The sequence below is a fragment of the Mus pahari genome, chromosome 3, assembly GCF_900095145.1.
Source record: "Mus pahari chromosome 3, PAHARI_EIJ_v1.1, whole genome shotgun sequence".
Taxonomy (NCBI): domain Eukaryota; kingdom Metazoa; phylum Chordata; class Mammalia; order Rodentia; family Muridae; genus Mus; species Mus pahari.
This window is the reverse complement of record NC_034592.1, coordinates 10198518-10214276: the sequence shown is the minus strand read 5'-3', so window position 1 is coordinate 10214276 and position 15759 is coordinate 10198518. Positions and strand designations below refer to the sequence as shown.

General features: G+C 38.6%; 1 protein-coding gene across 6 annotated transcripts in view; it reads right to left on the bottom strand.

Annotated features, from left to right (window-relative positions):
- Positions 1–6: 6 nt before the first annotated feature.
- Acbd5 (acyl-CoA binding domain containing 5) overlaps positions 7–15759 on the bottom strand; it is a 43392-nt gene continuing 27639 nt past the window's right edge. For 4 of the 6 annotated variants that reach the window (XM_029536857.1, XM_029536858.1, XM_029536855.1 and 1 more), the window contains 4 exons: positions 12193–12395; positions 7682–7723; positions 7131–7240; positions 7–248 (listed from right to left, as the gene is read on the bottom strand). In XM_029536857.1, the coding sequence (XP_029392717.1) occupies positions 236–248; positions 7131–7240; positions 7682–7723; positions 12193–12395 (368 nt within the window). In that variant the 3' untranslated portion in view covers positions 7–235. The remainder of the gene's footprint in view (positions 249–7130; positions 7241–7681; positions 7724–12192; positions 12396–15759) is intronic. The other 2 variants (XM_029536856.1, XM_029536853.1) reach the window with 1 other exon arrangement.

The window sequence follows — 15759 nt, the reverse complement described above, 5'->3', positions numbered from 1 at the left end:
CTATGGATGCTACTTAAAATCTAGTTGACATTGATTTTTCAAGTATCATCAATTAGTCTTTAAAATGTTACCATTTGTGTAGTGCAAAGAATATTTATGTATATAAACCAAACTACTGGACAAAAAAGAAATGTAATCATCAGAACTGAGATTTTCTTGTGAATTCCACTTCATTTCCAGTCCATCTCTTAGGTCATCTTGGCCCAGCAGTCTTCTTGAGTAAAAGTCCATTTCTTCAATTTAGTTTTCTTTAAAAAGAAAGTAAAAACCAATTTCCTGTAAGTATAAATGTAACCTGAATATGAAGCACAATCATACCAAAGAATTTCATGGACAAAACACAGCATTCAAACTCATAATAAAACTGTAAAACTACAAATGACTTAAGGTTACTTCATGTGACTTAACTTGGGGGGAAAAGATGTAATTGCAGGCAGTCAGATTATCAAATGTATTTATTCATTTACTACTGCTGGTCTAGAGCTAAGCCTAAGACTTTTCATGTGCTAAGTATATGCTGTATGCCAAGCTATAATAGCCCTCAAGCAGTTTCTAATAAATAATTTCAATTTATATCTTTCCTTTTACCTTCTAATTTTCATACTTTTCTAACTGGCTGGTATATAGTTAATACTTAGGGGTCTTAATTCATAATTTTATGAAAAAAATCAAACTATGAAACAGTTGTCCAGACTTATTTTCATGTACTGGATCAGGGATTCAGAGACTAAATAAAGCAGGCTCCTAGCTCAGTTCAGGTTTTAAGCAACAGAGGATCTCTGCATCAAGAACAAAATTGAAATGCCTGACAAAGACAAGTAGGTGGTTCTGAAGAAAGCTGTTTGCAAAGGTGTAGCAGAAACCCATGAAAATACACACAGTTGAAGGAAATCAATGAATCCCTTAAAGAAAGCCAAGAAAATACCAACAGTTGAAGGAAATGAATAGAACTCGTCAAGATCCAAAAATAGAATTAGAAGCAATGAACAAAGCACAAACTGAGGAAATTCTGGAAATGAAAAATTTAAGAATTCAAACAGGAACTGCAGAGGCAAGCTTCATCAATAGAAGAATCTCCAGCTTTAAAGATACTATAGAAGAAATGGGGGCTGGTGAGATGGTTCAGTGGGTAAGAGCACCCGACTGCTCTTCGGAAGGTCCAGAGTTCAAATCCCAGCAACCACATGGTGGCTCATAACCATCCTTAACAAGACCTGAGGCTCTCTTCTGGAGTGTCTGAAGATAGCTACAGTGTACTTACATATAATAAATAAATAAATCTTTAAAAAAAAAATGGATATATCAACCAAAGAAACTGTTGTATCTAAAAACTCCTGACACAAAACATCCAGGAAATCTGGGACACTAAATAGAACAAATCTGCCAGGCAGTGGTGGCACATGCCTTTGATCCCAGCACTTGGGAGGCAGAAGCAGGCCGATTTCTGAGGCCAGCCTGGTCTACAAAGTGAGCTCCAGGACAGCCAGGGCTACACAGAGAAACCCTGTCTCAATAAATAAACAAGAGCAAACCTAAGAATAACATGAATAGGTAAAAGAAAGGAAACCTAGCTTAAAGGCCCAGAAAATGTTTCCAACAAAATCCTAAGAATTTTTTCCTAACTTAAAAATGTCAATGAAGGCCCAAGAAACATTCAAAGAACCAAACAGACTGAATCAGAAAAGAAAGTTTCCTCACCACATAATAATCAAAACACTAAATACACAGGGCAAAGAAAGAATATTAAAAGCTGCAAGGGGGAAAAAAAAGACCAAGTAACATCTAAAGGCAAACCTATTAAAATTACACCTGACTTCTCAATTGTGCTGGACACTTGTACTGTAGACTCTAAGTGACCACAGATGTCAGCTTAGACTACTATTGCCAGCAAAACTTCCAATAGCCATAGAAGAAGAAAAAAAGATATTACATGATAAAGCCATATTTAGACAATATCTAATGTAAATCAAGCCTTACACAAGGTGCTAGAAGGAAAATTCCAACCTAAGGAGGTTAACTACACAGGAAATAAGTAATTGCATACTAGCGAAATCAAAAGAAGGGAAACACACCAACAACAAAATAACAAGTATCAACAATCATTAATCATTGATATCTCTCAGTGTTAATGGTCTCAAATGAAAAGAGACACAGACTAACAAAATGAATGCAGATCCATCCTTCTGCTATATATAAGAAACACACCTTAACATCAATGATAGACATTACTTCTGAGTAAAGGGTTGGAAAAAGATGTTCAAAGCAAACAGACCAAAGAAAAAAGTGGGGTAGCCACTTTAATATCTACCAAAAGACTTCAAGCCAAAACTAATAAGAGATGGGAGAGGACACTAAATACTCATCAAAAGAAAAATCCAAGATTGTTGGGGTCTCCCAGCTCTCTGTTACCACTAGACCACCTGCGGTGGTAATCTTCAGATCTGCCAAGCTTGTCTTACTGTTTATACTAATCGCTGTCTTCAGATGTACCAGAAGAGGGCATCAGATTTCATTACTGATGGTTGTGAGCCATGTGGTTGCTGGGATTTGAACTCAGGACCTTCGGAAGAACAATCAGTGCTCTTAACCACTGAGCCATCTCTCCAGCCCCCTGCAGTCGCTAAGAACCACCGGTGATAATCTTCGGATCTGCCAGAGCTGCTCTACTGTCACTGTCCTTCAAAGTGTCTCCATCGCCTGCTGAGAAGACCGGTTGATATTCCAGAGAAAACATCCTGTGGACCCGCCTACGGACACTCATCTTTGCCTTCAAAGACTGGGGCTGGGGACTGGGGGTTTTCCCCGCGCTGTATAAGCTGAGCTCTTTTCATTAAACTTTGGACTTCGATCAGAACACCTTTTGTCCTGGCCCTGTTCCTCTCCCCGTCTATTTCCTTTCAGCCCAGCCCTGCCTTTCAGGATAGACCCAGACTGAAATGAGTGTTATTGCAGGCAGAAACTCACACAAGATGACGTTTCAATTCTTAATATCTATGCTGCAAATATAAGGGCATTCACGTTTGTAAAAACAAACAGAAAATAACAAAAGAAAACCACTATATCTTAAAATCACATATTGACTCACACACTTATATTAGGAGACTTCAATAGCTAACTTTCATCAATGGTCAGCAGGTCATACATACTTAACAGAACTACTAAACTAATGGAAATACTGGAGCTAACGTGTTATAAACCAAATGGGCCTAACAGATATTTACAGATCATTTCAGCCAAGCACAAAAGACTAGCTTCTCGACACCTCACAGAACTACCTCCAAAACTAACCACACACTCAGACATAAAACAAGCCTCAACAGGTACAAGAAAATTAACTGAAATAACTCCAGCTGGATGTCAACAATAGAAATAACAGAAAGCTTACAAACTCATTGAAACTGAACAACTCTCTATTCAATTAAAAAAAAGGGTCAAGACAGGAAAAAAAGAATTTTACTTTATAGAATTCAATAATAATAAAGGCACAACATAACAAACTTACAGGATACAGTGAAAGTGGTTCTAAGAAGCAAGTTCATAGCACTAAGTGTCTACAAATGACTATACAAGTTTGCACTCCCACCAGCAATGGAGGAGTGTTCTCCTTGCTCCATATTCTTGCCAACATGAGCTGCCACTTATATCCCTGATCTTAGCTATTTTGTCAAGTGTAAATAGAATCTCAAAAGTAGTTTTGATTTGCAATTCTGAGATGGCTAAGGACTTTGAACATTTATTTGTTTCTCATTCATTTGATTTTCCTCTATTGAGAATTCTCAGTTTAGATCTGTCCCCGTGGGGTGTGGTGGCGCACGCCTTTAATCCCAGCACTTGGGAGGCAGAGGCAGGCAGATTTCTGAGTTCAAGGCCAGCCTGGCCTACAAAGTGAGTTCCAGGACAGCCAAGGTTACACAGAGAAACCCTATCTCAAAAAAAAAAAAAAAAATCTATTCCCTATTTGGGGCTTAAGGGTCTAGAGAAATGGTAGGACAAATGGGAATAGGTAAGCAAAGTCCAATTTGATCTAAGGCCTACTCCTTAAGAAAGAATTCACCCCTGACTTGACTCTGATTGGGCAACCAAAGAGACTAGTTAGCTCAGAAGCCTAGGTTAAAGCCACATACTACAACTCGTCTACAAGGGGGAAAAATCAATATAACAATTCCCAATAATTCAGTTACACTAATAGTTCAGTGCCTTATCTAGTCATCATCAGAGAGGCTTCCCTCTGGCAACAGATGGGAACAGATGCAAAGACCTACAGCCAGACATAATTTGGAGAGACTATATTGGAAGTTTCCATCAACCCCTCCTCTCAGACCTCAAGGAATGCTGTGGAAGAAGAGCTACAAGGGACAGGGGTCACCAGAAGAAAAAAGCCCTTTGAATCAACTAAGCAAAATGAGCTCACAGACTGAAGCAGCAAGCACAGGGTCTGCATGGGTCTGCACCAGGGCCTCTGGTGCTTTCACTTAGCTTTTCTATGGGACTCCTGACTGACAATGAGTATGTCTCTGACTCTTGTGTCTGCTTTAGGGACTCTTCCTCCTGTTGAGTTGCCATGTCAACCTCAATATGATCATTTTTTTTGCTTCATTTATATTTCATTTTATCCTGTTTGGGTATAATCTCTTAAAAAAAAAAAACCTGTTCTTTTCTAATGAGAGGCAGAAAGGGAGTAGATCCGTAAGGGAGGGGAGGTTGAGAGGAAATGGGAGGATTAGAAGGAGGGGAAACTATAATCGGTATATAATGTATAAAAAATCTATTTTCAATAAAAGAAAAAATAATGCCAGGTTAAGGTACCCAAATCCCCTCAGGCATACAAGTCATTTCCTTATCAAATTTAGTTCTGCCTCCCTCCTAGGATCATCTGCCACATACATACACAAAATGTGTTTAAACATACCTCACTAAAACACACTGTACTGAACAATCTGCATTGGAAAGATAGTTTAACATGGAAAAACTCAATAAGGCAGAAAACTTTATTATTATTTATCTCTGAACAATTAAAGGGACACTTAGAAGAAACAGTAAGCCTCCTTTACTAGACTGGTGCTAGCAGTGATGTACTAAGGCAAATGAATTACTGAACTACTCCAGTTTTCAAAGGAATCTGGTAGGACAGGCCTATAATCCCAGCACTTGGGAGGCTAAGGCTACTACAAATTCATAGCTAGCCTGCGCTCAAGCAAGCCTAGGCTAAGACTGAAACTCAAGCTCAAAAATGGAAGAACACAAAGAATAAACAAAAAAGCCCAATTTTCTATTAACTACTAAAACTATTTTTCTTCCTTATGTAGCTGGCTCACCTGGCACTCCTGCTCCTCCTGTGCCCACCCCACAAATTCTGAAATTACAGGCATGGATTATCATGTCTGGATATGTCACTTGTTTTTTAACCCTTCACAATGTGATAAGCGCTTCAATCTTAAATAAAAAATTTTTATTGTTCTATGTCAAACTTCTCAACTAGTTTCATTTTCTATATTTTCTGTATGTGCATGTGTTTGGAGGGGAGTTGCATGTGTGTATGTGTTCATGTGTGTGTAGGTGCATGACTGTATGCCAGTTGTATATAGAAGCCAAAGATCAACTTCAGGTATCATTTTTAGATACTCCTTCTCTCGACCTTCCTAATGCTGTGGCAGATTGAGAACTGCTGCCTTAGTGGCTATCCATGGTTTAGAACAGTGTTTCTCAACCTGTGGGTCGCAAAGCCTTTTAGGCTCAACTAACCCTTTCACAGGAGTCACCTTAAATCCATCAAAAATTTCAGATATTTGGGCGTGGTGGCGCATGCCTTTAATCCCAGCACTTGGGAGACAGAGGCAGGNGGATTTCTGAGTTCGAAGCCAGCCTGGTCTACAAAGTGAGTTCCAGGACAGCCAGGGCTTCACAGAGAAACCCTGTCTTGAAAAACCAAAAAAAAAAGTACAGTTATGAAGTAGCAACAAAAATAATGTTATGGTTGGGAGGAACTGTATAAAAGGTCATGGCATTAGGAGGATTGAGGACCATTATTTTAAAGGGGGCGGTGAAACTCAAGTAGGCCAGGTTGGCTGGTCCCTGATGGGCCTGTATCTGCCTCCTTACCATTGGTATTACAAACGTGCAGCCATGCCCAGCTCTGTTCTGTAGTACTGAAAATTGAACTGATGCTTGCTGTGCAACTGCACTATCTCCATAACCCTAACTGCTGCTTTCTACAAAAGAAACATGAAAAGAAGCTTGGGGGAGGCTAGAAGGTACATCGCAATGGTAGACTGTTTGCCTATATGAGTCCCTGAGGCTCTGCACCTAATATACCCCCAAATAAAATTAAAAATAAAAAGTGGGTTTGAGCAGGGTATGGTGGTCCATGCCTTTACTCCCAGCAGAAACAGGTGGATCTCTGTGAAGGTGAAGTGCATTCCAAGACAGCCAGGGCTGTTACACAGAGAAACCCTGTTTTGGAAAACCAAAAAAAAAAAAAAAAAAAAAGGAAGGGGTGAAACTCACGCAAAATACACATATTGTAGAAGTGATTTAAGTTAATGTCTGTATCTTCAAAGAGCACACATATGAAGAAATTATAAAGGGACAAGTGCTACCAAGACAATGACTGCTGCTTCTGAAATTCTTTTTTTTTTTTTTTTGGTTTTTTGAGACAGGGTTTCTCTGTGTAGCCCTGGCTGTCCTGGAACTCACTTTGTAGACCAGGCTGGCCTCGAACTCAGAAATCCACCTGCCTCTGCCTCCCAAGTGCTGGGATTAAAGGCGTGCGCCACCACGCCCGGCCTGCTTCTGAAATTCTATTAAAGCTATTTCTAAATAAACAGCCTTTAAAAGCATGATATTTTCATTAGTCATAAAACTTAAAAAGCATATAGTCATTGTCATGTTACATAAATTAAAGGTGTTACAAATCCATCACATATTTGAGTGAAAAAAGTTTTATCTCTTACAAGTACCTAAAAATGCACAGATATCTTTTCCAAGGTAGTTTTGGTGTCAGGGTCAGCAGATATTCACAATGACAATTCATCTATAAAATGGACCTATCTCTTTAATTACCACTGCAAATTATGTCTACTGTAAGTTATAAGACTGCATGCACTATTTCAAGTAGAAAACTAGAGTATTACCTTCTCCTTCTTTGATAATACAAATGCGCCAACCACTGAGCAATAAAAGGCCATGTAATAGCAAAAGCTAATGCACCAGGGGACATCTCAAAGGGCCACCAAGCTGGTCTCTGAGAAAAAAAATAAGCTTGTCATTCATCTCTTAAATACCACATGGAGAAACTTAAAGAAATTCTTAATATAATTCAAACAAATAAAACTTAAAGACAGTCTTAATATATAATTCAAGCAAATAAAACTTAAAGATAGTCTTAATATATAATTCAAACAAATAAAACTAGGAAGAAACCTCCCCTCTGATAGGTTAGTCTGTGCTCAGTAAGCAGACTTAGGTCTAAGACTTAAGTAAACAGCCAGTGTTTTTACTATAGGAAGTAAGTTTATTCCAAAATACAGTAAAACACTCTCAAGGGAAAAAATGGGCAAAAGCCAAAGAGGCCACAACTCCAAATATATTTCTAGCTTCAACGCTCTAATGGGTAGATTTCATATTTAATGACTTAAGTATCTCATAAAATGTAAATGTCTTATAATTTATTTAAAACTCTTACCTGTGAGGAGGGTTGATTACTTGTCTGCAAAGATAATTTCGCCTTGAAATACAAACAAAAAGTAAAAGCTTTGACAGAATGAAAAAAAAATGTGTAATTTTGGATTTTTTTATTTGTGTCTATTTTAAGACAGGTCTCTAACCCAGGCTGGCCCTACAACTCCCAATATAACTCAATGTGAACTTCTAATCCTCGCTACCTCCTTGTGCTGTTGACACCACACACACACACACACACACACACACACACACACACACCTGATTTAATGCAGTATTGGCAATCAAACCCCAAGGTTTCATGCATGCTAGGCAAGCATTCTACCAGCTAAGCTACAGCAATATCCCCATGTAACATTTTTCTAGTTCCAATTTTTTTAAATAAGAAAAAATTGTTTTCTTGTTCTCTCATTTTGTGCTGAATTTTGATTACACTAAAGCCTACACTGACCACATCTGCTGGGGGTAGGGGATGGATGTACGACAGGGTGGCTCATGTCTGTAGTCTCAGTATTGGAAAGGTGGAGGCAAAGAGAATCAGAAGTTCATGTTCAGTTACATTGGGAGTTGTAGGGCCAGTGTGGTCCCTAAACCTGTGAGGTATGCAAATAACTTATATTGTTTATATACTTAAAATTATATGAAATTATAAAAATAAAACTTCAAATCAATATTCAAGATATAGTTCAATTAGTAAAGTTCTTAAAAATGTACAAATCACTTAATTCCCAGAACCACATAAACCAAGAGCTGGTTCACCTGTAATCCCTGAGCTCAGAGATAAAGACTGGAGGATCAGATGTTTAAGGTCATCCTTGACTACACTGAGGTCATCAGGGGATATATGAGACACTATTTCTAAATTCCTTTTAAAATTATTTATTTAATCTTTCCACATTTTCATTTTTTATATGTATATATAATTTCATATATTTATACTTTTTTGTTTGTTTGTTTGTTTTTGTTTTTCGAGACAGGGTTTCTCTGTGTAACCCTGGCTGTCCTCACTCTGTAGACCAGGTTGGCCTTGAACTCAGAAATCCGCCTGCCTCTGCCTCCCAAGTGCTGGGATTAAAGGTGTGCACTCATCGTGCAGCAGCAGCCTCAATATTAATCAAATGACTATAAGCAATTCTCATGCTGTCTCTGAGAACCCACAATATGTACTTACAAGAAACTATATTCCATATCACTATGAGATATAATCTAAATTAAGCAAAAAATTTCAACTAATTTGGGAAATTGAGATTTCAATTTAGCTCTCATTTCAAAGACAAGTTCTCTTAGATTATGTATTAAAAACATTATTCTGGGCTGGTGAGATGGCTCAGTGGGTAAGAGCACCCAACTGCTCTTCCAAAGGTCCCGAGTTCAAATCCCAGCAACCACATGGTGGCTCACAACCATCCATAACAAGATCTGACTCCCTCTTCTGGGGTGTCTGAAGACAGCTGCACTGTACTTACATAAAAGAAATAAATAAAATCTTTAAAAAAAAAAAAACATTATTCTACTTTCTCCATTTACTATGATTTTAGAGAAAAAGAATGATCATTGAGATCATTGAAGAGAAGACACTTTGGCTGTAGGATGGTCTGAAACTGAAAGTTATTCCCTGCTGGCTGGCTTTCAGACTCCCAGCGTATGCTATACCAGCCACTGAGGGAGAAAAGGCATCAACCCTGGACCCTGCATATACGATACTGTCATGACAGGAAGATGTAACCTCTGGTGTAATAGTGGCATAACTGCCAAGGAACCAAACACTTCCTAAATCTATTTGAGGCCTGTGACACAGGAAGTTAATTATATCTGATACTATAAACCTGGCCCAAAGCCCATAGCTGGGAAGGTCACAGACCTAGGGAGAAACATAGTATTGTTGTTTTACTAGATGGACATATCCAAATGACTTCTAAATATTTGCTTTGTACATAGATTAGTGCCAGTCCTAATCTTAGCTAGAGAAATTTCCTCTATGGTGAGGTTCCGACGCTCACAACTCTCAAGCATTGAGGATGACTCAGCCCTAAGTGGCACATCTGTATCAACCCTTAGCCTTAAGGGTCTGAGTAAAAGAGCGCAAGAGGATACGGAAAAATGCTATGAACTACTGTCTTAAAGATTTGACTGTTGTACTCATGAACTCATACCAACAAGCTGTTACATGCTCAACGCCTGGATAAGATTAAGACAGCCAAAATTTTAGCATGTATGGGAGAGGTGCTGATGGATCCCCACTTTACAGATTGCTGCGGGGAGGGTTGCTCTTTAAGGATGTGGTGAATAGTAAGTATTCATGTTTTGTTGATGGCTTCCTGCCCTTGTGTATATGGAAAGCACTAATTGGATTCAGTAGCTATTTTTAAAATGAAAGAAAGCCATGGTGGTGCTGAAGAAGCATAGACAGGAAGATCACAAGTTTGAGGACAACCTGGGCTACAGCTTAAAGCATAGTGGGAAAAGCCTTTAATCCCAGCACTTGGGAGACAGAGGCAGGTACATCCCTATGAGTTCCATATAGTCTACAGTGGTAATTCCAGGACAGCCAAAGCTACACAAAGAAATCCTGTATCAAAACTACCCCCCTCCAAGAAAAAAGAAAAAGAAAGAAAAAATGTTGTGGGCCTGAGAGATGGCTCAGTGCTTAAGAGCACTTGCTCTTCCAGAAGCACTGAGTTCAGTTTCTGGCACCTATATCAGGTTTATTCATTAGAAGAATATCAATTTGTATAAGAAAAAGTTCAACAATCTAGGATATCTGTGTTTTTCTTGTGTTTTATAAGTGACTACATATAGTGTCTTTTTCTTTTTTGTGATCTAGGGTTTGGATCCAGGGCCTAGAATATGCTAGCACCAAGTTACACCCTCAGTCTCTACTGTACTTTGTTTTCCAGCATTCAGTATTCCCTTTCATTGAAAATAAATTCTTTTCTAACATAATATATCTTAATTACAATTTCCCCTCCCTCCACTCCTACCAGCTCCTTTCCACCTCCCATCCCCTCAGATCCACTCCTTTCTGTTTCATTAAAAGAGAACAGGCTATCATCCAGAGACTGCCCCACCTGGGGATTCATCCCACATACATTTACTAAACCCAGACACTATTGTGGATGCCAACAAGTGCTTGCTGACAGGAGCCTGATATAGATGTCTCCTGAGAGGCTCTGCCAGAGCCTGACAAATACAGAGGTAGATGCTCACAGCTAACCACTGGACTGAGCGCAGGATCCCAGATAAAGGAGCTAGCGAAAGGACCCAAGGAGCTGAAGGTGTTTGCAGCCCCATGAACTAACCAGTACCCCCAGAGCTCCCAGGGACTAAACCACCACCAATCAAAGAGTACACATGGAGGGACCCATGGCTCCAGCCACATATGTAGCAGAGAATGGCCTTGTTGGATATCAATGGGAGGAAAGGCCCTTGGTGCTGTGAAGGCTTGATGCCACAGCATAGGAGACTGCCAGGACAGGGAAGCAGAAGTGGGTGGGTTGGTGAGCAGGGGGAGGGAGGATGGGATAGGGGATTTTCAGAGGGGAAATGAGGAAAGGGGATAACATTTAAAATGTAAATAAAGAAAATATCTAATTAAAAAAAAAAACAGAAGATAACAGGCTTCTAAGGGATAATAATAAAATATAACAAAATACAAGACAAAGCAAAGCAATTATATCAGAATTGGACAAGACGAACAGAAGAAAAAGAGAAGGCAGAAGAATCAGAGACTCACTCTGATTTTTCATTCTCAGCAACCTCAAGGGTTTAACATCCTTAAATCTTAGAGCGCCAAAAGATAGTAAAGATCAATCTATCACTCTATATTGATCTCTGGTGTCTAGTTTTAAATATTTTTATAATAAAAGTAACTTACCCTAAATAATTAGCAATTAATATCTTGCCTCTAGCCAGCACAATACAAATAGAAAATGGTTACTATACAAAAATTACTTTTTTTTTTCTGAGACAGTCTCTCTCTACATAGCCCTGGCTGTCCAGGAACTGTCTATGAAAACCAGGCTGCCTCCCACGCAAGGCTAAAAATGACTCTTTAATGATAACTATTATGTATTAGAAAAGAATTTGTTCTTTTCTAATTAGTTCTTTACACTTAAGTGTTTAGCAAAAATTTTTCTTCTAATACCAAGTATCCAATCTGTCACTCCAATGTGCTGAGGTTTTATTCTCTTTGGCGCTGCAGATTGAACCCAGGGACCTGTAAAAGCTAGGCCATTTAACTACACTCTCTAGCCCTCTCAAATGCTCAACCTCACACTCTAAAAATTCTTCTATTAATGGAAATGGCACCCATCTTTTAGGTCAGTCTCTTCTTAAACAATATGTTCAAAACTAGGTGATTTTATTATTAACAAAAATTTTTATTTGTGAAAACATGTATTTATGCAAATCTGAATATAAAGATGTATTTATGCAAATCTGATGGAGACAGATTTTAAACTGTTTTATAGAATCAAAAAACATAAGCTAACAATGAGATAAATTCAGTTAACTTACCTGCGAAGCAGTTAGTGTTTCCAGTTTATGAAGTCTCTGGAGGACGTTCTGCATGTCCTCCTGTAGTCTAATGAGCACAAGAGCGATCTGCTCGTTGAGGCTGCCTCTAGATCCCCGGTCTGAGCCCCAGCGTTCTCCATCACCTCCACTTCCTACTTGCTGACCCTTGGTTCCTTCGCTCAAATATGGCATTCTATGCCCTACTTTAAGAGAGTAAAGTAAGTTAGCTAAAAATAAAGGTTTCTTTTTCAAATTGAAATAGTCTATTATTCACTTTCCTTGTTAATTCCTTCATATGTAAATAAATGTACAAAGTAAAATAAAAGCAATGAATAAGTACATAAAATAAACTATTAGCATTAAAAAAATCAATATTTAAACATCTATTCTCTATTAGAGGAATACTGTACACAATTTACTAATATATGACCATGTTTATACAATTCAGAAGGATAATACATGTTCAGAGTACATGTTAAAAAAAGAAAAAAAAAAAATCTTTACTGTGGCTAGAGAGATGGCCCAGCAGTTTCGAGCACTTGTTGTTGCTCTTGCAGAGAAACCTGGGTTTAGCTCTAGCACCTGCATGGTAGCGTAAAACCATTTGTAATTCCAGTTCCAAAGAACCTAACACTCTCTTCTGAACAATGTGGGCACCAGCCATGCACATGGTGCACTATACATACAGGCAAATATTCATACACACAAAATAAATTTTTTTCAAATGTAAATGCTCATTACTGCAAATAAAACATTTAAACTAAAAAGCCTTAATTGTTGTTTTAAAGTAATAAAAGTTATATTAAATAACAAAACTTTCCTTCTTGGTTTCAATATATTGCTAACACATAAAAGGGATTTCTAATTATAAACTGCATACCCCTTATACATATTAAAATATCTACTAAGATTTTCCTATATTACCACTTATTTTTTCATATGCACTGATTTAAAACTTGGCTTTATCCTACATAATTATTTACTATTTACATCATATTATAAGCATTTATCTCCACCATTGACTCTTACTCCAAAAACACTTATATAATTACATAAATTCCTTAATATAAACAATGAAGTAATTGATTCAACCATTCTGCACACCAGACTAGAAATTATATAAAATTCTGCTAATACACAAGAAGGTGCAGGGAGTGGCACATGCTTGGGAGGTAGATGCAGGAAAAGGAGATGTTCAAGGTACCCTGGGCTACATAAAGAGGTCAAGGCTAGCCTAGCACACATGAGACTCTGTCAGAAAAAAAAAAAAAACAAAAAAACACAGAAAACAATTATTTTAAGACCAGATGTGGGCTGGCGAGATGGCTCAGTGGGTAAGAGCATTGACTGCTCTTCCGAAGGTCCTGAGTTCAATTTCCAGCAACCACATGGTAGCTCACGACTATCTCCAATAGGATCTGATGCCCTCTCTGGCATGCAGGTGTACATGCAGATAGAGCACTCAAAATAAATAAATAAATCCAGGTTTTTTGTTTTGGGGGGTTTGTTTGATTGTTTGTTTGTTTGTTTTTCAAGACAGGGTTTCACTGTGTAGCCCTGGCTATCCTGAAACTCACTCTGTAGACGAGGCTGGCCTCGAACTCAGAGATACACCTGCCTCTGCCTCCCAAGTACTGGGATTAAAGGTGTGCACTGTCCTGCAAATAAATCCTAAAAAAAAAAAAAAGACTGGGTGTGGTACTGCACTCCTTTAATCTCAGAACTTGGGAGTCAAAGACAGGCAGATCTCTATGAGTGCAAGGCCAGTCTAGTCTATGTAGAGATCAAGGACAGCCACAGCTATACAGGAAGAACTCATCTCAAAAAAACAGAACAAAACAAACAAACAAAAAAAAAACTAAAATTATTTTAAAATTGTGTGTGTGATGTTTGTGTGCGATGGCACATACGAAAGTCCTAGGACAACTATCAAAAAATCACTCTTTTGCTCCACTGTGGGATCCAGGGACTGAACCATCAGGTGTATGTAGCAAGAAATTTTACCATCTCTCAGGCTTCAAACGTAATTTTTGATAATATAAATAATGTTGCAATGAATTTGTATATTAATCCATCTCTAAATTTTTGTTGACTCCTGTGTTAGTTACTTTCCTGGTTGCTGAACATACCTAGTCAAAGCAAATTAAGAAATGAAAGCTTTAGCAAAGCAGTAATGGCATGCACCTTTAATCCCAGAATTTAGGAGGCAGAGGCAGGCAGATTTATATAAGTTTGAGGCCGGCCTGATGTACAGAATGAGTTCCAGGACAGCCAAGAAAGGCCCTGTCTCAAAAAAAGAAAGGAAGGAAGGAAGGAAGGAAGGAAGGAAGGAAGGAAGGAAGGAAGGAAGGAAGGAAGGAAAAAGAAAAGAAAGAAAGGAAGAAAAGAAGGAAGGAAAAAAGAAAGAAAGGGAGGGAGGGAGGGAAGGAAGGAGGGAGTGACAGACTGAAGGAAGGTAGGTTTGATCTGGGCCTCCAGTCAAGAGGAAGTCCATCACACCAGGACTATCATAGCAGCAGGAGCATGTGGCTACGGGTCACAGTGGACGTGAAGTTAGAAAGCAGAGTGCAATGAACACCAGTGCTCTTCTCAGTTCCTCTTTTTTATTCAAAGTCCTAGATCAATTAATCTACTAGACATTCCTCTTAAGCCTGCCCATTGGCTTGACTCCTAGGTGACCCTAAATCCTATCAGGTTGACAACCAATTATTAACCATCAAGTGCCTTTAGTACAGATTTACAGATTGTAATATAATACTATTGAATCAAAATATTTCAAATTTGTCAAAGTTCTTAGTATTGCCAACTTATTTTTCAGAAGGCTAATGAAAGGTTTATGTTGTTCCCTCTTGTCCTTTATGTGTTCTCTCTCTCTCTCTCTCTTTCTCTCTCTCTCTCTCTCTCTCTGCACATGTGCCCACGTGTGTAGTGTGTTGCTGAGATTTGAGTCCTCACATGCAAGAAACAAACACTCTATTACTGAACTACACACCCCCAGCAGATCTAACCATTTTTATTACTGTATACTCTTATAGAAATGGAGTGTTACTGATCTTTCCTCATAAAAGAAGTTAGGGGTATTTCCTTCTTGTCTTTCTCACACACTCTTGGTTCAAAGGTATAGGCGGGAAATAAGTGTGAAAGCACACCCCAGTTAATTTGAGCTCTGGATACAGTTTTATATATAATGCAAGTAAAGGGCTAGGCCTATATAAAGTCAGTGAACTGAGTATAGAATGCAATCCCTGATTTTGTCTCTACTTCTATGTATTTGTGTACAAAAGCTTGTCCTAAATACACAGATACACAGACTCTACATATAGTTCTTCAACACTGCAGCAGTACAAAAGAATACTAATACAGTAATGTAATCTTTACCTGGAGTATGTTATGTTTTAAAATTTGCCTGCCTGCCTGCCTGCCCCTCTCCCTCTCCCTCTGTCTCTCTGTCTCTCTCTCTCTGTCTCTCTGTCTCTCCCCCCCCTCCTTCCCTTCCTCCCTCTTTGCTATGGACTTGCATGCCCTCTGGCCCCTGAGATACCATGGGATACTCTCATTTCCTTTCAT